This window comes from Suncus etruscus, chromosome 11 (genome assembly GCF_024139225.1).
Source record: "Suncus etruscus isolate mSunEtr1 chromosome 11, mSunEtr1.pri.cur, whole genome shotgun sequence".
Lineage (NCBI taxonomy): Eukaryota > Metazoa > Chordata > Mammalia > Eulipotyphla > Soricidae > Suncus > Suncus etruscus.
Genome location: NC_064858.1, coordinates 54,681,444 through 54,704,157, shown reverse-complemented (window position 1 = coordinate 54,704,157; position 22,714 = coordinate 54,681,444). Strand labels below are relative to the sequence as shown.

At 35.8% G+C, this 22,714-nt stretch overlaps 1 protein-coding gene across 1 annotated transcript in view; it reads left to right on the top strand.

The window, feature by feature from the left end:
* The window catches only part of ANKS1B (ankyrin repeat and sterile alpha motif domain containing 1B), a 1,587,094-nt gene that overhangs the window by 879,474 nt on the left and 684,906 nt on the right, over positions 1–22,714 (top strand). The window contains 2 exon segments of the mRNA XM_049782864.1: positions 8,944–9,530; positions 11,628–11,697. Of these exon segments, the coding sequence (XP_049638821.1) occupies positions 8,944–9,530; positions 11,628–11,697 (657 nt within the window).

Below are 22,714 nucleotides of genomic sequence, written 5' to 3'. Positions count from 1 at the left end.
CATATATAAAAACCTTTCAGTTTTTATTGCTGTGTATGATGTTTACTGTGGACATATATGACCACAGTTTAAAGGTAATATATATCCTTTATTATATTGAATAGCTTCCTTTATACCCTCTTTGTTGAATTTTATTTATTTATTTATTTATTTTGGTTTTTGGGCCACACCCGGTGTTGTTCTGGGGTTACTCCTGGCTGTATGCTCAGAAATAGCTCCTGGCAGGCACGGGGTACAATATGGGACACTGGGATTTAAACCAACCACCTTTGGTCCTGGATCGGCTGCTTGCAAGACAAATGCCACTGTGTGCTATCTCTCCGGGCCCGAGTTTTATTTTTAAACATGAATGAATGTTGAATTTTTACCAACTGCTTTTTCTGCATCTATTACGATTACTATAGGATTTGTCATTTTATTGGTGGTATGTAACACTGATTTGTAGATCAACCATCCTCATATCTCTGATATACATATAACTTGATTATACTGTTGAATTTGTTTCGCTAATATCATTTTGCCCTTGTATAATAAATTTACAACTGTATATTTTTATTCTACTTTTTGAAAAGTGTAAACAGTATTTGTTTTAATTTTTAATATTTTGTAGATTAAATAAGTGGTTACCTGCTAATGGCATTTTTATCTGTTGGGAGTTTCTTTTTAATATTTCATTGAAACCATTGTGATTACAAAGTTCCTCATGTTTGGGTTTGAGACTTACAATGTTTCAGGGCCAAGCCCACCACCAGTGTCAACCTCCTTCCATCAATGTTCTCAGATCCATCTCTGCCCCCCAGCCTGCAAACACAACGCTCCTATTTAAGTTTTGGTTGTTAAAATTTAAGTCTCATGATTTAATTGTTGTTGACTTTGGCTTGGCTATTTAGTTCTGTCCCTTTTTAACACTACCAATGCACCTGAGACATCTTGCTGCTTGTCCTTCATTCTTTCATATTTTTGTTTCTCTTCCGCCAGTCAATTTCTTTACTTTGCCTCACAATATACTGGGGCCAAGAGAGTTCTAGACAATCACATGTAAACTATTGAATTTTAGAAATAAGGCTTGATGCAAATATTACTTTTAATGAAAAAATATGAAGTATTCTATGATGATTGGTGTTCTCAGTTCTCTTCTACTGTGTTGCATCATGATGTAATAGAGTAGGTTAACATTTATACATCACTATCCAGTCAAGCTTTCTATATTTTCCAACAATAATTTTTATAGTTAAAGATTAAAATTCAAGATAATATATATTTAATTGTTTTTTAGTCTCCTCTGATCTAGAAGTCTATAACATATATTACTTTACATGTTTTAATATTATGGAGTAGTAATTGTGTTGCATTTATCACAAATTGTTCTCCAATTGGAATTTGTGAATGAGTAGAGTTACATTTGCCTCCTTGTTAGCAAAATCTCTATTTGGTTGATTCTATTTGGTTATTTGCCCATTGTCTTTCATCAAGTGGGTCATGATCTGGATTTTCTGTTACTAATTCTGTTCATCTAATTATTTGATTATGGCAGCACCTTTATAATTCATGATAGAATTACTCTTTTTTCTTTGTAATTAACAAACATTTTGTAAAAAAGACATTTAAATTATTTAAGTTTTCCATTTCTATATAAACTTTTAGATTATTCATGTATACATTTTTTTGTGGTTTTTTTTTGGGGGGGGGTCACACCCGGCAGTGCTCAGGGGTTATTCCTGGCTCCATGCTCAGAAATTGCTCCTGGCAGGCACGGGGGACCATATGGGACGCCGGGATTCAAGCCGATGACCTTCTGCATGAAAGGCAAACGCCTTACCTCCATGCTATCTCTCTGGCCCCCTCATGTATACATTTTTATGGGTACATGTCTTCCTATTTTATTCAGTGGGCTGTCTTTATTTAAACCATGATACTGGATTGCAAGAAAAAGAAATGGGTATTTAACAGTTATTGAAAGAAAACCCAAGAAATCTAAAAATACTTTAATAGAAAATTCTGAAAATAAGAGCTAGAAGATAGTACAAGGGTTAAGGCAATTGCTTTGTTCAAGGCAAACACCTGTTTTATTCCAGCACTATATCTAATCTTTTTTTTTTTTTTGGTTTTTGGGCCACACCCGGTAGTGCTCATGGGGTTACTCCTGGCTGTCTGCTCAGAAATAGCTCCTGGCAGGCACGGAGGACCATATGGGACACCGGGATTCGAACCAACCACCTTTGGTCCTGGATCGGCTGCTTGCAAGGCAAACGCCGCTGTGCTATCTCTCCGGGCCCTATTTCTAATCTTCTAAGCAGCACCAGAACTGACCCCTGAACACAGAACCTGGGGTAGCCCTGAGCACTACTGACCCTCCACCATTATAAAATTATTTGTATTAAGTAAATTATTAAACTTTCAAAAATAACCTAAAATATAAGTAGTCAAAAATTGTACATGAGAGAGCTGGTCATTCTTTTATTTTTGCCACTTACAACATTATTTTATTGGAAAGCATGATGTAAAAGTTGATTTAATCTTAGAACATCACTTAAATTATTTTTAACTTACTTAAACAAAATGTATCACATAGTTTATATAACTAATCATAATACATTTGTTTCAGGCTGACAGAAAGCAAAGTTATTAAGAAATATAAAGATAAAAAAAAGTGAAAAAAGAAGGGGAGAGTTCATTAGCAGTTATATTTGTGAAAATTGTTGTATCATCAATAAAGTCGTTAATACAATAGCTGAAGGTTTAGTACGCTTTTTTTTTAGTATGCTTTTTTTTCTATAGAGTTGGGAGATACACTAAAATAAAGAAAAAACAAGGATGAGTGTGTGTGTGTATGTGTGTGTGTGTGTGTGTGTGTGTGTGTGTGTGTGTGTGTGTGAGAGTTGTCGTATGCGGAGGCACAGCAAAACATGGAAGAAATTGGAAAGACTTTTGGCCTAAAAACAGACCTTACCCTCGAAGTATTTTTGGTATAAGACCAGCTCAAGGTTCCAAGCATCCTCGGTTGTCCAACCTCTTCGTCATTCTCTCTTTATGGTCAGCTCTTCCGTTTCATGGTTGTTGCTATCAGTTTTCTGTAGTTATAGATCTGGTTTCTGTACAGGTCCTGTGTTTAAGACAGGGTAGTGCGTTGTGTCTTCTAGTTCCGTCTCTCCATCAGTTAACATTGAAGAGAATCCTGCCCTAAAAGCAGACTATTGCTGTTTCCCAGTTGTCAGGGAGATATAAGAACTGTCTTTGAAGTAAGTCAGTGCCACGGCGGTAGTGGGGCCTTCCTTGGAAGAATTTATGTTCCTGGTGATGGTGTGGGAAACCATGTTTTCAGATATTTGGTCAAATATTGTAGAGAGATATTTTGTGAGGACATTTTAGGAAGAAATTAGTTCAACCAATTGACCTCTCTAATGTAGGAGGACTTTATCAAATCAGCTGAAGTTCGGAAAAAGACTAAAATGGTTGATTCTCATCTGGAGAGGAGAGGTATTTTCTAAGGATCTTTGAGCTAGGAATTAGCTTTTGTCCTTACCAGTGGTATGAGAGAGCATAACTGATTCTTCTTGGGTCTCACACTTACTATTGGAACACAAGCCATTGTGCAAGCCTTCAGATGAAAACTGGTTCCCTTAATGCCTTTAGATTGAGACTGAATGTCTGTCTGTCTCTCTGATTGTCTATCTGTCTTTCTGTCATTCACACACGTCACTTACATCACCTTTTCACCACTTTGTGACATACATCTTTTTGTATACCGTATCTTCTGGGGCTTGAGAAAGAACTCAATGGCTTATCATCCCCACTTTACGAATGGGAACTGATTGGGAATAGTCCTTGAGAACAGGTAGATGTGCCCCCAGCTAACCCCCCAAAAAACAGCTCCCTTCATAATACTCTACAAAGAATTGACTATTTTTCCCTGTTTGAAATCATTTCTATCTTATCACTTTTCATTTTTTCTTCATAGAAATTTTATCAGAAATTGTACTTTTTTACTTGCTTCATATTGTCTCCTTCAATGGAATGTAAGCACTCAGAGAATAAATGCTTCCCCAGTATTAGGTATATGTGTCTGGGGCACAGAAGCATTTTAGAAATACTTAATAAATGAAGTTAGAGTCTAACTCATAATACTAATATCAACACTGGCATCTCTGAAAATGAACACACTTTAATAGAAGGTAAAAGTCATTTGTTTTCTTAAATATTTAATTGTTTTTTAAATTCTTGTTAAGCATCATGACACACAGGACTGATAATAATAGGACCCTATGTATAAAACATTCTAACATCACATCAGTGTGTCCATTTCCTTGCACCTGTGATTTGTTCCTATCTTAATATGAATGTTGAGTTTTATTGTAATTTGGAAATTTATTGGGGTGATAATATTAAGGACAATGATGGATAAAGAAAGGATTTAACTGCTGACTATTGGTATTTATTCTGACATTTCTTTGAAATGTTAATGATATTTTGAATAACTATCAGATTAGAATTCAAATGCATTTTGTTCTGTACTTTGGCATGAAATAACTCACTTTCCAAAAGTGAAGTGTGAAATTGAGATAAGTTGTGAAAACAGTTTTATCTATATATTTTTTATTTTTTCTAAAGAAATTGTAATAAAATGCAAAAATTCACTCCAAACTATACTTATAAAAATATGCATGTTAAAGCAAGAAGTAAATGGTTACCATTTCAAAGTAACAGTGACATACAATCAATGAGTTAGATCTACATATTTTAATAAAAATGGTATCTTCTAAAATTTCTTGTTATAACTAGAAATGTATTAATATGTTCTACATCTTAGAATTATTAAGTTTTACTTCTATTTTATTTTGACTTCCAGTATATATAATGAAATTATAATTATATAATCTTATTATTATAAATATAATAGTTATATGCACTATTATATCACTGTACAGTATATTCACTATTACTAACATCACTTATAGATAAGAAAATGCAAATATTGCCAAATTTATATTGGACTATTAATTATTTAAATCTTGGAAAACTAGCTAATTAACTATATCATCTCAGGATTTAATGGATTAAAAATACAGCCATGTAATTTGCGCTTATGATGGTGCTTTTCTTCCCCTTTATTTAAGCTCAGCTTGGCTGAACTTGCTCTTAACTCCTGTGGTCAACTGATATATGACCTGCATGTGATTAGCCCTAGAAAGCTTAGGGGCATATCTTATAGTTGACTGGCTATAGTCTGTAGTGACTAAAGTAGTTGGTGTATTAACAAAATATTTCAATTTGTTTGTTTGTTATGGTTGTTACTTTGATATCTTTAGACATAACAGACCCTGGAGATCTGAACTTTTTGGGGAGAGACAGCTCTTGGAGAGACTGCTTTCTAGCATATATTTCATATGCAAATAAAGAAATCTAGGTTGTTGGGTTTTTGTGGTTGTTATTATTTTTAAAATAAGCTCTTAAATTTTGGTCACTGGCCATTTGCCTTCATTATACAGGACAAGTAATAAATTTTTACATACCAGAGTTTGCAGAAATGAGTCAGACTAGCCAATTCTAAACCTGCTTACCTTGTTGCTACCATTACTTCCCACAGGAAAAAGTAATAAAATCTCTTGTCCATCTTCCCTCTGTTCTACCTACTGACCAACCCTGTCCTTTCCTCAGTCTGAGGTATGACATACTCCCTCCTGGAATTTCTGAGTATAGCAATCCTATCTTTTCAATTGCAGGTGTTTACTGATCTATTAACTTCAGTATACATGAAAAGTAATACAAGCTAAAGCTTGAAACTACTGTGTAATGTGTCACTTCATCACTAGCAGGTCTGCAAATTTTTAAGAATAGCAAGGGAATAAACCCCAATGTACAAGTGCCTTTTGAGTCTCTGCGGATATTATGCTTACCATTGTACCTTTAACCAAACCAAGATACAGACCGCCTCCTAAGTCCTATGGAAGTAATGGATGCAGGTGTAGGTGTGTGGCTACAGGGAACTATTGTAGATTGGACCATAACTGTCATCAGTCCTAACAGGTCATTTATAAAGTTTCATGTTAACTTCTTTTCTTTTGAGTTTATCTTACCATTTTACATCTTTGCCATTTTACAACTCCCAACAAAAATGTTACCAACTCTCATGATGCCTAGAACCTATTATTGAACATTCTAATTTACCATCCAATAAATTATTTTTAGTTAGGGAAGAGATTGTGATGAGAGGACTCATATCATTTGAAATTAGTGATTATAAATATTTTGATCAAACTACAGAGGAACTAGTAAGCTAGTAATAATCTCACAGTAAATTTTGAATAGTATTTTATTTTGAGCTATCTCATTAAACAAGATCTGAAATCTCTGAGATTTACAGAATATTCTTTTCATAATACATCTATTTTCAAATCAATAAGTAGAAGTCAATAATCTTCAGAAAACATCAAAGAAAAAACTTGAACATTCTTGTATTAGAATTCCTCCTTTTTAATGGGACTGGTACAGAGGATAGGGCATTTGCCTTGCACACAGCTAACCAGGATTTGGTCCCCAGCCTCACATATAGTGCTACATTCAGGAATTACTCCAAAGTAATTTCTGAGTGCAGAGTCAGAAGTAATCCCCGAGCATCACTGGGTATGAAACACACATAAAATAAATAAATAAATAGAATTCTTTCTTTCCCCTATATTATTTCTCCATTACTGTCATCTTAAATCAATTTGCTATGTTTTGCATGGGAGCACCAATTAGCCTAAAAGAAAAAAAGAAAAAATTTGAAGTGCTGGACTTTATTATTTCTTAGTATTGATTTCTCTGTAACAAGCAGAAAGAAGATGCTTTTAGAACACAGAAAAAGTCATCAATGAAAGAAGTTTAAGAAGTCATATATGAAAAGAGTTTACTTAGTTAGAGAAATAACTACGTTTTGAACCATCCTAATAATGAGAATGTACGAGGGAAATAGAAAGCCTGCCTAGAGTACAAGCGGGGGTTGGGTGGGGAGTAGGGAGATTTGGAACATTGGTGATGGGAATGTTGCACTGGTTATGGGTGGTGTTCTTTACATGACTGAAACCCAAATACAATCATGTATGTAATAAAGTTGGTTAAATTAAAAAAAATCTTCAAGTTAAAAAAAGAAAGTAAAAGTTGGTTTGAAAGAATAAACAAGATTGATAAACCACTAGCAAAACTCACAAAAAAGGTAGAACTTTATCATCATCTATTCAACTGAGTTCTTGTAACTTCAGCAACTGTGAAGAAACTTGCTCCACATCTTAGACTTACTTCTCTGACTGGACTGACTCATGTTCACTTCCCCATACTTGAAAAGATGCTATAAACTTCTCAGCAAATGATCAAAACATAGATTATAGGCCACAAAGAGACTTTGCTTCTTTTTTGTCCCTTCCAAGTCTACCTCCAAACCCTGAGTCCACTGTGACTTAGGTCAAAATTGGATTCATGCCATCTGCTTCCTTCTCCCAGGGACCCACAGTTTTCTGTTGCCACTTGTGCTCCCTTGGTACTTTCCAACTTTGAAGGAAGACAAGCACAACTGGCCAGTAGTGGGAAAAGCATCTTCCAAGATATGGAACCTCAAAATCCAGTTGCCCAGATAACAGATAAAATCCATCATGTACTTCTGTGAACACTCGGCTGTTTAGGCCAGTTCCTCTTTTTCTGATGACTGGTAATACAAAAAAAGCTATGTTAGATCTCAATAAAGCTAATCACTTAAAAAAAATAATAATTTAATTGTCCTCAAATTTTTCAGGTAGTTCTCAATGTGTTTCAAAATATTAATTTTATATTTTAGCCACATAGCCATCAAAACATGACTCATTAATAATTTCACATGATTATGATTATGATATATTTATTATTTATTAAATCATTATAAATTATATCTATAATATAACTCTTAATTTGTGCCTAGTTACTAGCATGTATCTATTCAATGTTAGTTTATAAACCTTTAATGCTTACGTATCATGTTAAAAATTATCATCTGTAAAATCCATTCAACAAGTGTACCTTAATGACTCTATTTGACTTTTTCACAAGAATGAGCTTATTGTGTCATTCAGTTTCTGATTTTGGCAAATTTTGATTTTGGACAAATTAAAATGACTAGCCAAAAAAGTTCACTTAGTTACTTTGCTGAAATTATTTTGCCAGTTATTTTACAGTGCATTTTACAAGATAAGTAAGTGCTAACAAATTATGGTATATTTTACATCTTGGACAAAATTAGATTTATCTTTGAAAAAAATAAAGAAGCAATAAAATTATTGTCATTTTTCTCCTCTTTTTTGCTTTATATCTTTAAAGATCTGGCAATGAAAGATTAATGCGATTTCAAAGAATAAAGGAAAATAGAGCTTTGTGTTAATAGATCAACATTAGTTTCTTATAGAAGCGTATCCCTTTTTAGGATCTTATGGATTGTCTAATTTTCCTATATTAAGTCTGAGCAAGTTCTTTTTGTTTAAATTTATAATAGGTGGGAGTTATGTTATATTTAAAGCAAGATTGTCAAAATTATTCATCTTAAATGAGTGATTATATTTCTTTTCAAATATATTTTCTGGTAAGAGAGTAGAGGGTTGTCATTATGTATTGTCTTGATATATGTGCCTGATGCACTAGAACACAATGATTTATTTATTACAAAGATTTGGTCATGAATGTCTTACTTTTAGAAATTTCAATTTGTTTTCACTCTAAGATATATGTTATAGGAATAAAAAATTGGAAAATAAAATAACTCAATACTCTCATATTCACTTTATGAATGCATGTAGGGCTGTGGGATTTTGTAAAATAAGAATATTTCTGTGTAGTAATAAATCAAAGGTCTGAATACTGCACACTCATTGAACAAGGTGCTGCTATTGTGTCAGTCATGACTCCTTTGTATTAGTTTTCTGATGTCTTTCGTGTCTTTTGCAGATGACATTTCTCAACGAGAGGACAATGATCTGCCCAGTGAATATGATCCAGGGCAATTTGCAGGCCTTCTGCATGGATCTTCTCCAGCTTGTGAATTCCCTGAAAACCCATTTCATCTCTATGGAAAAGAAGAACATGGAGAGGGACAAGAAAAAATTATCTTGGCTAATAGTCCTTTACCTTTCAAGCAATCTCCAGTAGAAAATAATTCAGAACCTTTAGTAAAGAAAATTAAACCCAAAGTTGTCAGTAGAACAATTTTTCACAAAAAAAGCAACCAGCTTGAAAACCATACCTTTATTGGCTCCAGAACAAGTAGGAGTGGGTCCCATGATGGGGACCAATGGATGATGAACACGGGGGTATTTGTGGAGAGAGCCTGTACCCTTGGAAGAATAAGGTCGCTACCAAAAGCCCTAATTGACATGCATTTATCCAAAAATGTCTCCAAATCAGATTCTGATCTCATTGCCTACCCTTCAAGTGAGAAAGCATCAAGAGTTAACTGGAGTGAATCTTCAACTGTGGAATACAGTTCTAAAGGGAATTCTGAAAGAACACCATCTTTCACTTCTGAGTGGGAAGAGGTAAACTTATCTTCTTACTCATTATATAAAGCTTTGATGTAGGAAGTATTGGGGAAAAATTTTTCAACTTTTTAAGTCTCTTACAGACAAACAAAAACAAAAAACAACAATAACCTATATACAGCTCCAACTGGAAAGGAAAGGTTCCAGGGGTGATACATGATAATCTCTCAGTGGGTACAAAGTAAACACAGTTCCATTCATGGAGGAAAATCTATTGTTTCCATAGAAATTGATATCAAGCAGAAGTAATAGCTAGCTCTGAGGTTCAAGAGAATGTTTACATTATGTCCTATCAGCACTGCAGCTGACAAATTAAGAAAAAAAATTTTCCTGCTTTGTGTCATTTTGCTTCTTCCTAAATTCTGTTACAGCATTTTCCATTTATAGGCTAGCTTATGTTTTTAGGAGTTCTTTATAATTGCAACGTTAATGGTAAGTGGTAAGCACTAGCTTTATACTAAGAACTATACAGTAAACACAAATTACTCTATTTCCCTTTTACAACTAGATATTAGAGTGGGGGAATTGTGTGGGGTCAAATATTATCAATTCAAGTTCTATTTATTTATTTATTTATTTATTTATTTTGGTTTTTGGGCCACACCCGTTTGACGCTCAGGGGTTACTCCTGGCTATGTGCTCAGAAATCGCCCCTGGCTTGGGGGGACCATATGGGACGCTGGGGGATCGAACCGCGGTCCGTTCCTTGGCTAGCGCTTGTAAGGCAGACACCTTACCTCTAGCGCCACCTTCCCGGCCCTCAAGTTCTATTTAAAGACAAAGAATTTAATATTATAGAACTACTCAAAAAGTACCCTTTTAAGGTTTAAATTGATATCCTTCAATTCTTAGAAATACTACATTATAAAATACTAAAATTTCTTGCCTTTTTCTTCAATTTACCCAAAGAATAGACTACATGCTTTTTTGACATTTTATTTAAGTATGTAGTATTTTAAAGTTTCTCAAAAAGCTATGCCAATTAAATTAGGTTTGAAGCCTGATAGGTCACTATAGTTTTCTAAGAATTGTTGATATTGACATTCTGAATTGAACTACTTGGGAAAATCATTAGATTTCTCTGTATATGTTGCAATATGAACAAAATGAAACATTTCAGTAATACTCATTGTCCTTGTTGAAAGCACTTTTATACATATTGCTAGGATGAGGAGAAATGGAATGAAAAAAAAATGATTAAACTTTACAGTCATATTTTCCCAAAGGTTTTGTGCTTGTAGACTAGTAACTTATTAGCATCCATCCATTTCTTATATTTATCAGTTCTTTGATTAACATTGAAATCCTTTTTGGAGTAAAATGGAATTAACTAAAACTTAGTTTATCTCTCTTATCATTTTACTTATTAATATTATAATATAATATTATCTTAGTAAATTTATTTGTCTTATTAATTTTTCTATGTCTCATTCTTGTCATTCTATGGCACAAATGAACTTGTGGTTGGTCAATTTGGTATAGATTTGTTCCAATAACTTTGCAAATAAGCTGAAATTTTCCCTTTCATTAATCTGTGGAGCTGTCTGCTCTTTTAGGGAAGAAAGAGTTCCAGAGAAGAGATATGCATATGTGACCTCATCCTCAGTCCTACCCTTTCTCTCACTTTTTTTCCTTGTTTTTAGTTCTAAAGTCACATCCAGCAGTGCTAAGGAATACCTCCTGGCTTTGTGCTTATGAAACAATTCTGAGAGTGTTCAAGGAACCTTATGCAGTAACAGGGATGGAACTGAGATTGGCAGTATGCAAGGCCTTAAACTCTATACTATTTCTCTGACATTTCAATATTTTTAAGGCTAAAAATACACAATTTTTTAGTTTGATGATTTTGTAAGGCCAGTGTTTTTGAAAAAGACAAAGAAAAATAATTTTGGAAATTTAAGAAAGTGAAGCACATATTTTCTAGTTATTTAAAAGGATGAATTTTCTCCTTAAGAAATCTTGGGTAACATCTTAATTGTGGGATTTTAGTAGTAGGGATTGTCAAGAAAATGCTTTTGGCATTTAAAAGTTACTTTAAAATGCATTGTAAAAGTGAATGCTATGATTTATGTATATGTTTCTTTTTCCTCACAGATTGATAAAATAATGAACTCCATAGATGTTGGAATTAACAGTGAACTTCAGGAAATGAATGGTGAGACAAGTAAGGAAACTCTCCTGTACATTACAATAAAAGAATGTGTTTCCAAACTGGCTAGAATTGATATATTTCTAAACAATTTTATTATAGTTTTTTTCAAGTTAGAAAGGTGAGTGGAAAATTCTGTAGAGATAAGATTAAGGCCATTGAGAAAATCAAAGTATATTATAAAGAGGGTCGTTGAGATAGTACAGAGGGTAAGTCATTTGACTTTCATGCAAGCAGACTCACATAAGATCCCCAGCACCCCATTTGGTAAGCCTCCAGAGCACCACCAAGAGTGATTCCTGAATACAGAGCCAGGAGTAATCCCTAATAAGTACAGCCAGGTGTAGTGCCACCTTCCTCCCAAATACACACACCAAAACAATAGTAGCAACAAAAACAAAATAATATATCATCAAGAGTTATAAAACTTTGTGATCCTTTCACTATTTATCATGTACTTTTCTGTAACACACAAACTGTCTCTGAAGTTTAGGAGAGAGGAAAAATAGCTCTGTTTTATTGGACTTGCCTGGGTGGATGAAGAGTGAATTTGCAATCTGGGGTTACAATCCCTGAATGAAATAAAAAAGTCTAAATAAACTCCCAGGTAGGAGCATTTTCACTCAATTCTCCCATACTGGGATAAGTGAAACACATTTTTTTAAATATAACTAGGCACATTTCAACTAAATATGAATTAAGGAAAAAACAAAGCTTAAATATCTTCTCTAAAGTACACACATTTTAGGCTTTTAAAGCTGAAAAGCTATGTAAAAACAGGATAAATATGCGTGCATGTGTTTAGTAATACTAGCATATTAGTTTTCTGGGAGCATGTATAGGTGAGAAACTATAAAAGCTTTTTTAGTATCCAAAGAACTAGCCTTGGGTATATATTGTCTCATGGTTCTTTCAGGCGTGCTTATAGAGAAACTTCAAAAAAAAGTGCAGAAATATAGTTTTGATTGATGTGAAGATAACATTTTCTAACTAAAAGTAAATTCTTGGAAGTCAAGTAGACAGCTCAAAGGGCTTGAATGTTTTCATGAGTACCACCAGTGGCACACCCTCCCAAAGTAAATTCCCTGTCAACTCCAAGATTTGTTTAGACTATACTTCCAAACGTCTTCAGGTCCAAATAGCATAGAATCATAAACTATCAGATATATCATTTATAAAAGAAATAAGCCCATTGTTGAAAAGCCACCTTTAAGCAAACAAACAAATATTTGCATCTTATTTTTTATTTTATACTTCTTCCTCTTTTTCGAGATCACCATCAGACCCACTGCCTATGTTTACTATTTTTCTACACCAGCAATGAAAAGGGATGTGGAGACTCAATTCCCAAAGCATTATTACTTCTAACAAAGACTGGTTCTGCATGTGTCTTAATTTTCACCTCTTAATTACATGCTAATTATGCACTGAGTGATTGACCATAGATGAAGCATTCCAATTGGCCATTATGCTCCTTGTAAATTACAGCTTTTGTGAGCTGGAGTCTTTTCTCTCTTGAGACTAGCTAGAACTAGAGAGGTAATAAACAACCCCAGGAAATATGACATTTCTCAAATAGTATAAAATACTATACAGGGTACTGGGTGTACTGTGGAAAGACAGACATGAGTTAAATTTCTGCTATGCTCTTTGCTAGATGCTTGATCTTAAACAAGCAACTTGGTCTTCCCAACACTAAAATGATGAAATAGATAAAAGATCACTATAGATATACGCAATGGCATGCATGTATTCTTTGATACATGTGATATACATTCAATTTTCCTCCTTTGGCTTGATGAGTGAGACACTATGGGTATACAAAACTTAACATATATATTCCCTTGTTGTTTTTAATATGACCTTTATTTAAAAAAAAACTCATGATGGCTGATGATTTCATAGTCTTCATGAAACTTTGTTATATTCCCTGGAATTGTTGGGGTGTGTCAATTATAATACAATCAGTAACAAGAACTACAGCCAATTGGTACAGAGATAAGTAGTTATTAAAAGAGAGCATAAAACTTCATGGTAGCCTATAAAAGAAAGGAAAATATCTAGAATATATAGTTTGCAATGTAATTAAATTTTATGAAGTCTAATAAGCCTTTTTTTCTTTACTCAAAAATAGAGATATGCAGTGATAATAATGGGAGGAAAATGTTAGCTGAGTTAATAGAGTTTTTCCTGAGGAAAAGCATAGAACTGATGGCCCCTTTTTGAGCTCTTATTGCAATCTTAGTTCACATGAGGTCCATCTATGCTGGGTCTATCCAAGACTGAAATTCTACCTCACAAATATTTTATGGCTCCTGAGGTGGATCTTTTGTCTGAAAGGCCTTCATGTCTTGGGCTAATTTAGGTTCCACATTATTTTTCCCAGCATTCATTAACAGGGCCTTCCTATCTCTAACCTTCAACAATAAAAGCACATATGTATCAATCATTCACACATCAGAAACTTTTTAAGAAAACAAGTGTTTGAAGTTAGGTAGATTTGGCTTCAAATTACTACTTTGCAATTCATTGACCTCTTTGATGTCAACTTCCTTTTTTATAATTCCAGCTTTTTAACAATTATTTCATAAAACTGCTGCAGATTAAATTATGCACTTAAACGATTATATTCTAGGTCACATCCAGCAATCAATAAAAGTATTCTCTTGTCTTCTTCAAGAATGTATAAATTATTCCTGTAATTCAAAGGTATAATATAAGAATATAATATATAATATTTGTAAAATCTTATTTATCTTTTTTTCCAGTGGAAGTGTAGTTAAGATAGAACTACTTTTATTCTATATTGCTTTTATGCAGTTGTTCTTGAAGTTTTATTTTTGTGTTGTTTCATTTATGTTTTGGAGCCACACTAGACAATGTTCAGGGCTTACTCCTGTCTTTGTGCTCAGGGATCACTCTTGGCAGTGATGAGAGGACCATATGAGATGCTGAAGATTGAACCTGAAAGGTTCAATGAAAGGCAAGAGCCCTATGTAGTGGACTCCAACTTCTGAAGTTTTATCTCTTTACAACTATCTTTGTATCAAAAAGAAGTGCTTTCAAGTTATGAGATATACCTTAATCATTAGGAGCTACTTCAGCTACACTAGAGTCACTAATTGGCTCAACAGGACCTGCATATCACTCACAACAGCAAATATGCAGAATATTCATGAGTCCAGTCTTTACAATATAGGTATGGTACATAATCTTATAAACACTCCTAAATATCAATGGCTCTAGTAATCTCATACTACTTTAATTAAATAGACTTCATTAAATTGATCCCAACTATACAAATAGATTATTTTTAGTATTTAGTTAAAAAGTATATTTTTAAACTGGCATTTTAAAAATTTTATTTTAAATTTTATATTCAAAAGAAATATGCTAGCTTTTAAATTTTGCTTTTGCCAATATAAGAAATCCATCTAAATTTTAATTATAAATAAAAGTTGTAATTGAATTTTTAAAGAACTTATTTATAGCATATGCTAGATAAATATAGCATAATTCTTAAGTAACTTGCTAGAATATACATAGCTCTGAAATCAGTATTTAAAGTCAATTCCACAAATCCTTTATTTTTTTTTAACTTTTGTTCTTTCTGGAAAATTTAATGGGCATATTACAGTTTAGACATTAATAGAGCTACAGAGAGTTTTAAAAATTTAGATACTCTGGGGCTGGAGTGATAGCACAATAAAAGGGTGTTTGCCGTGCATGTGGCTGACCAGGATGGACCTCGGTTTGATCCTGGTGTCCCATATGGTTCTCCGAGCCAGGAGCAATTTCTGAGCACATAGGCAGGAGTAGCCTCTGAACATCACTGGTTATGACCCAAAAACAAAACAACAACAAAAAACAACTAGAAAGTCAAAGGGGCTAGAGAGATAGTACAGTGAGTAGAGCACTGGCCTTACATGTAGTTGATCTGGGTTTGATCCCAACATCCTATGTGGTCTCCTGAACACTGCCGGGAAAACCCTAAGTTCAGAACCAGAGTGAAAATTTGCTATGTGTGACCCCAAAACAAAACAAAACAAACTACAGACTCTCTAAGTCAATGTCTCTATCTTTTTGACCTAATTTTATTTTCCTTGTCTTAAGGAAAAGAGCTCCTAGACCTTTCCTAAAGTGGGGTTCTTTCTGGTAACTAGGGTTACACAGACATCCCCAGACCTCTTAAATTTGCTGCTATTGCTCTGAATCTACTTTAGCAGGTATTTGGTCACCAATGCAGCTGATAATGTTCCTCCTGCTGAGGTTGCTGATGGTTGAACACTTTAAGAGGGATGTTGACATTTTCCCATAGTTGCCTTATTAGGAAAAGACAGAAGAAAACAAAATGCATTTAATTCTTACTGACAGATATTTTGGACATTATGTCTATGAACATATTTGCTTTGAAATCTCAGAATAACTCACTAGAGTACTTACAACCATTTTATAGATGAAGAAAAGATCAACAAAGATAACTATCAAAGTCAATTGCTTTAAACAGGTTTTTTCCTTCTTGAAATCTAAACTTTTCAATGAAATAGTCTACTGGCACAGAACAATGTGTGTAACTTCTCTTTAGCTCAAACCATGCTCATGTATATGAAGGGGATCCATCTGAGGAGGTCAGTTGCTCTTAGCAAAGCCCTACTATTCCAAAACCTTCCCAAAAGGCAGCCCTCATGGTCATATTTAAATGATTCACAGCTCTGACTATTTCCTACTTCCCCAAGGTGAACATCTAAATGCTAATAATTACCCGAGTTTCATTTCTTTTCAGAAGAAGAATTTACCTTGCCTCCAGTAACATTCTTTTTTCCTGTGAATTGATAAAATGAACATAGCCTCACTGTGAATGTTTTGAAAACTGCATAATTTATTTTGATTTTTTTGCATATTTTTAATAGAACCAAATGAGAAAGGTGGACAGGAATATACTTTAGTACACAAGCACACTATTTTGTCTACATTAAGAGAGGATTTACTTTTGTTATTATCTTATATAACACTACTGTGAGTGACTTTTTCAGATAGTTTAAATCTAATAAATGTCTTTTTTTTTTCTAGTGCTTTTTGTTTTTATTGGGAGGGAGAGGAAAAAGATACAGGGGAGTGGACTAGAGAAGGGGACTGTCCTCTCCTGGATCCCAGAAAGAAATTTCTGTTCGGGCCCATCTGAAGAGAGTCTGAGGTTGCTGACAACACCCAGTATGATCCAGTTGGTTCACTAGCTAGCGGATCCTCTCCCACAGGACAGAATGTGTTCCAAGATGTGGGGGGCGGGGGGGGGTGAGGAGGGACAAGGTGGGAGCACGCAGAAGGAACCTCAGAACAATGAGTGGAAAGAATGGGGGAATGAAGCCTCTTTACAGGACAACAGGAGGCTGCTTCCTCCTGTGCCAGGGACGCTGGTGCCTCCCTTAGAATGTCTGGCACTCGAGAAAAGGCAGTCACAGCCACAGCCTGGAGATGGTCCCAATGTAAAATACATAAGAGCCCCAGACTGACCTGAACTCACCACTACCCTGAGAGGGGACGAGAGGGGATGCTGAGTGGTTACCCAGGCCTCTTGCTCCCAACAAGCTGGCAGCCTGGACGGGGGCTGGAGACTGGGGAGGAAAGGCAGAAGACACCCTATCAGCCTGTGAATGCAAAGGGACCCCAGTTCCTAGTGATGGGCTGTTTAAGAGGTAGAAGGACAGGCCAGGGAGAAGGAAGGAGAGGGAGGGGCTCAACGGCTTCAAAGCAGAGATGCCTGGCAGCCTCCCGGTGCTAGCCAGGGCCTCAGGAGCATCCAGGACAGACTTGATGGTGGCGTCATCACATTGGCCAAACTCAGGCTGGAAGCCCACCAGGGTCCCAGCTCTGTCCTCGGCGTGGTACGTCAGCTCTGGAGGGATCACAGCTGTAGAGCTGAGGAAAGGACTTAGAGGGATGGACTGACAGTCGGAGAGGTTGAAGGGAAACATACAAAAAGTTCAGTTATTCACAAACAACTTGTATTTTCCTTTCCTTTTTCCTTGGTAAAATCCTTAGCAGATTTTTCAAACAAAAAGCCTCACACCACATGGGCACCATGCCCGGGTCTGGTGGGCAAGCAGGCAGGAAGCTATAGATGCAGCCACTGCTCTGTCCCAGATCTGAGCTGCACGACCCAGTCACGCTGGAGGAGAGGGCAGACTGATCGGTGTGTGTTTGGTGTTGAAGCAAGCAGGTCAAAGTCTTGGGTCCACGGAGCAAGCTTGCTGGATAGTGAGTGCTCGGGGGTGGACGGAGTGGGCTCGGCGGGCCTTGGACAGGGATGCTCCTCAGGCCTTACTCTCTCCCACCTTTACCGCCTCAGGCTTGATGGTGCAGGTTCCCTTCATCTGGGAGGCAGCAGATGGCGGCTCAGGCAGTTTCACGGCTCCCAGACTGTGCTTCTTGTCCACTCTGGGCTTTATCTGTTGACCATAGGGTGCCTGCACAGAATCCATGTTAACTGCTGGTCCAGAGGGCTCCCCACTAGGGCTAACAGAGCTAGGCCTGTAGGCCTGTGGTGAGGGATCCGAGCTTCCTGGAGGAACATTCTGTTTACTATCAGCAAAAGAGAAGTCCTTCATCTCCATCTGGGAGAACTTTCTGTTGGTGTTCAGGACTGAATGCTGGGAGCCAGGCGGCAGGATTCTTCGGGAGGCCTGATAGATAGGCTCTACCCTTGTGGTAGAGCTGGATGGACTATGGCAGGATCAGGGGCTGCTGGCTGGAGCCATAATGAGGCAAAGGCAGCTGGGAGCCTGGCATGGGCATGGTCAGCTGCTGTTGGAGCTGGAAGTCCAACATCTGGGAGGCACCCAGCCCCGCAGTCTAGCCAAACTGGCCCTGATATACCAGGGCTTGGTTCCTGCTCAAGGGCTGGTAAGGCGAAACCGACTGTTGCTTCACCATCTCCGAGAATGCCGATTAGGGATGTTTCAAGATTGTATCCCCAAGAGGATCTTGGTGCCATGGTGCTAAGTAGTGACAGGCTGGGGTGCATGTACACCTGGGACCAAAAGAGCTGTAAGGAGCTGAAGATTTATGTGACTAGGAGACAAAGAGCCCACTCCTCAGGCCCAGTTGGGCTTGTGCCTGCCAGCAGCGACATGCAGGGAGATGGGAATCTGCTACGCAGCCTGTTGGTAGCTCAGTTGCTGAAGTATCGTGGGGGGGTACCAGTTGGAATTGACTTGCAAACACATGGCCATCCAGGTAGAGGGGTGACAGGTGACTGCCTGGAAGAGAAACAGAAGGCGGTACAGTAGCCACAAGCATGGGTGGCATAAACACGACCCTGAAGGAGTTGTGGCTGACCCTTCTGGAGGCAACCCCAGATGAGGGTGGATGGTTGCCCGAGCCAGCAGCCCCAGGAAAGCGCTAATAAATCTCTTAATGATAGGACAGCACTATAGAAATCTAATAGTCATCATTAGGCAAGCTTGAGTTAACTAGACCTTATCAAGAGATAGTGTTTACTCAATCAAATGATTATATGCTTAGCACAATAGATGCTAAAATGTATTTAACACCCTAATTCCATATGGTCATTTAAAAACAAACACATTCCAGTTGTTTATTTTTGCTTTTCTTCCTAATGACTGGAGTCAAGTTTTCAAAGACACCAGTGAAGTTAATATTAGAATGTGTTTTGATGCCTCTTTTCCTTTCTGAATTTATAATTTTGGTACTTTCAATCAAGTCCTTAATGTACTTTAAAGGACTTGTTTATGTTATGATAGAGCTGTAGTCCTTTCTAAGTTCTCCTATATCACTTGAAGATAAGTTGAAGAGAAGTTGCCTTCTCCATGCTCCTGGCTTACTAGTCATACATTAGGAGTGGGATTTCTTCTAGCTCTCTTTAAATATTCTTTAAAAATATCTTTAAGCACCATAAATACAAACATGTTTCTAGGGGCTGGAGAGGTGGCGCATAGCGGTAAGGACTGTGGTTCAATCCCCCAGCATCCCATATGGTTCACCAAGCCAGGAGCAATTTCTGAGTGGATAGCTAGGAGTAAACCCTGAGCATCACTGGGTGTGGCCCAAAACAAGACAAACCCATGTTTGTAGTTGGGTTTCAGTTATATAAAAGAACATCCCTCTTTACCAGTGCATCTTTTGCATCACCACTGCCCCCCATCTCACTCTCCTCTACCCCTGCCTATATGAGGGGTTCATGCAATCATTCTCTCACTTATTAATATTGTGATGATGGTTGTTAATGTAATTATTTCTCTAACTGCACTCACCACTTTTTGTGGTAAGCTACATCTCATGGGTCAGTCCTTCCATCCCTCATCTCTATTGTCTCTGTGAATTATTACAATAATATATTTTATATTTCTTAAAGCCCACAGATGACTGAGACTATTTTGTGTCTATCTCTATCCCTATGACTTGTCTCACTCAGTATAATAGTTTCCATGTCCATCCATGTATAGGAAAATTATATGACTTCATTTTTCCTGATAGCTGCATAGTATTCTATGGTATAGCTGTATCACAATTTCTTTAGCCATTTATCTGTTGTCGGGCATCTGGGATGTTTCCAGATTCTGGCTATTGTAAATAGTGTGGTGATGAATGTAGAAGTGTAGAGGCATTTTTGTATTGTGTTTTTGTGTTCCTAGGGTATATTCCTAGGAGTGGTATAGCTGGTTCATATGGGAGCTCAATTTCTTTTTTTTTTTTTTTTTTTTGAGGAATCTCCATATTGTTTTCCACAAAGGCTGGACTAGATTGATACCCACCAGCAGTGAACCAGAGTTCCTTTCTCCCCCACATCTCTGCCAGCACTGATTGTTCTTGGATTTTGTGTGTTTGTTTTTGTAATGTGTGCCAGTCTCTGTGGAGTGAGATGGTACCTTGTTGTTTTGACATGCATCTCCCTGATGATTAGTAGTGATGTGGAGCATTTTTTCATATGCCTTTTGGACATTTGGATTTCTTCTTTGAGAAAGTATTTGTTCATTTTTCTCCCCATCTTTTGATGGGGTTAATTTTTTTCTTGTTAACTTCTTTCAGTACCTTGTATATCTTAGATATTAGCCTCTTATCTGATGGGTATTGGATGAACAGTTTCTCTGATTCTGTGGGTGACCTTTGTATCCTAGTCACTTACTAAGTAAGATTATCAGTAACTTTTATTTACTGCTCTCCTAAATTTTCAGAAATTTTATACTGAGCATATACTACTTAATTTTTATGTCTGTAAACTGTTTAACAAAACAATCATATGCCAGAGGCCAAAGTGGTAGAGTATTTACCTTTCACACACACAATCCAGATTATCTCTATAAGTCATATCTCTATATGACTATAAGTCATGATCTCTGCTAGGAATGATCCCTAAGAGCAGAGCCAGGAATAAGCTCTACACTGGGTGTAACAAATAAAATTTAAAAAAGCATATGCCAATTTAGAGGACTAAATAATTCATCTATTTTATACATCAACACACATATATAAATATATGCAGATATTTATATGTGAAACAAAATGTTATAGTTATCAGTGTCAGTTTACTTAAAGCCTTGCCAAGTGAATACTATTAAGGAAAATGTATACAATTTTATTTGTTCTGTGTTAAAATGGGTATACCTCATTAATTTCAGAAAATAGATGCAGTTGAGTTGCCTTAATTTTTACTTTAGGCTACTTAAAAACTTTAAATTAACTATGATTTTAAAAATATCTATAATAATCTCTTATAAAATAATTTTTCTCATGTTCAAGTTGAGGTCTGTGTGCATCTTCTACTGGTGTCTGAGCACAGTTCATTTTTATGCAATGATTCAACTTTTACAGATAGAATTTTTATAATCCTCATTTTACATAACTTTTCTTTAAAACACATTCTGTCCCATTATTTTTCTTACTCTCTCACATCATTTCTTCTGTGAAGATTCACTGTTTCCCTTACATATATCCTTCCATTCTTGGTTAACAATTCTAAAATCATAAAGTCAATTGATGCTCATTTAACTCTTATTTAACAGTTCATCATAACTTTATTTTATTCTTATTATTAGTAAACTAAGTATACTATGGAAAAAATACAGCCACAAATTTAACCCTCAAATAAGAATGGAGCTTGATGTGAATACAGTTTCCAATTCTGCATTAATTTGCTATGTGATTGGAAAGTTGCCCCCTTTTAATTAGCCTAATTTAACAAGAAAATGAAAGAATTTGATCTAATACACTTCTTTAAAATTATGACTCATGCTCTTAGTGATTGTTCTGAGTTGTGCTTTGATAAAATAAATGTTCTTCTTAAAAGCTTTTCACTTAATTTCTTGAGTACAATTGACCAATAACTCTCAGTATGAATATATTCCTTTCTAGGAATATTGCCAGATCCTCATTTTATAGTGTTTATAAGATTTCAACATAATAAATACATAGCTAAATTGATATATTTGAAATAATAAGTTTTTTTGCTTTTAATATAAAAAGTGGATTTTTTAAAGCAGCTTAGCTCTTAAATAATAAAAGCTAACAACCCTATCTGTCTTATTTGTAGGAGACTTAAATGACATATTGAAGTCGTGTATGTGGGAGAGAGGTAAAGGAGAATAAGGAAAAGTTTTCTGATGATATCATTTGTCAACTTCTTACAACCACTTAGAGTCTCGTCAACTTTTTTATGTGGAATGAAAATGGTTAGTATTGGGTAGTATAGTTTTCACTGGGGTGCAGATACTGATTGCGCTCATTAATCTCTTACTACCTGCTGACTCAGTTTGACTATATGTCAGACATATCTCCTCCCCAAAGGGTCCTGAATTTTCATTTGCTCCCAAATATGAACAAAAATGTGAACATATACATGTCATGACAGTCCATTCTGAATTATTTCACAACAGAAAAACATCCCTCTTCTGCTACAGTGATTAGGCTTTCTAATTGGGCTTTACCTGATCTATTTTCCTCAAAGAGCCTGCTGAATTACTTTATTCTTCCCTATGGAAGAGAAATCAGTTTCTTTATATATATACATATATAATTT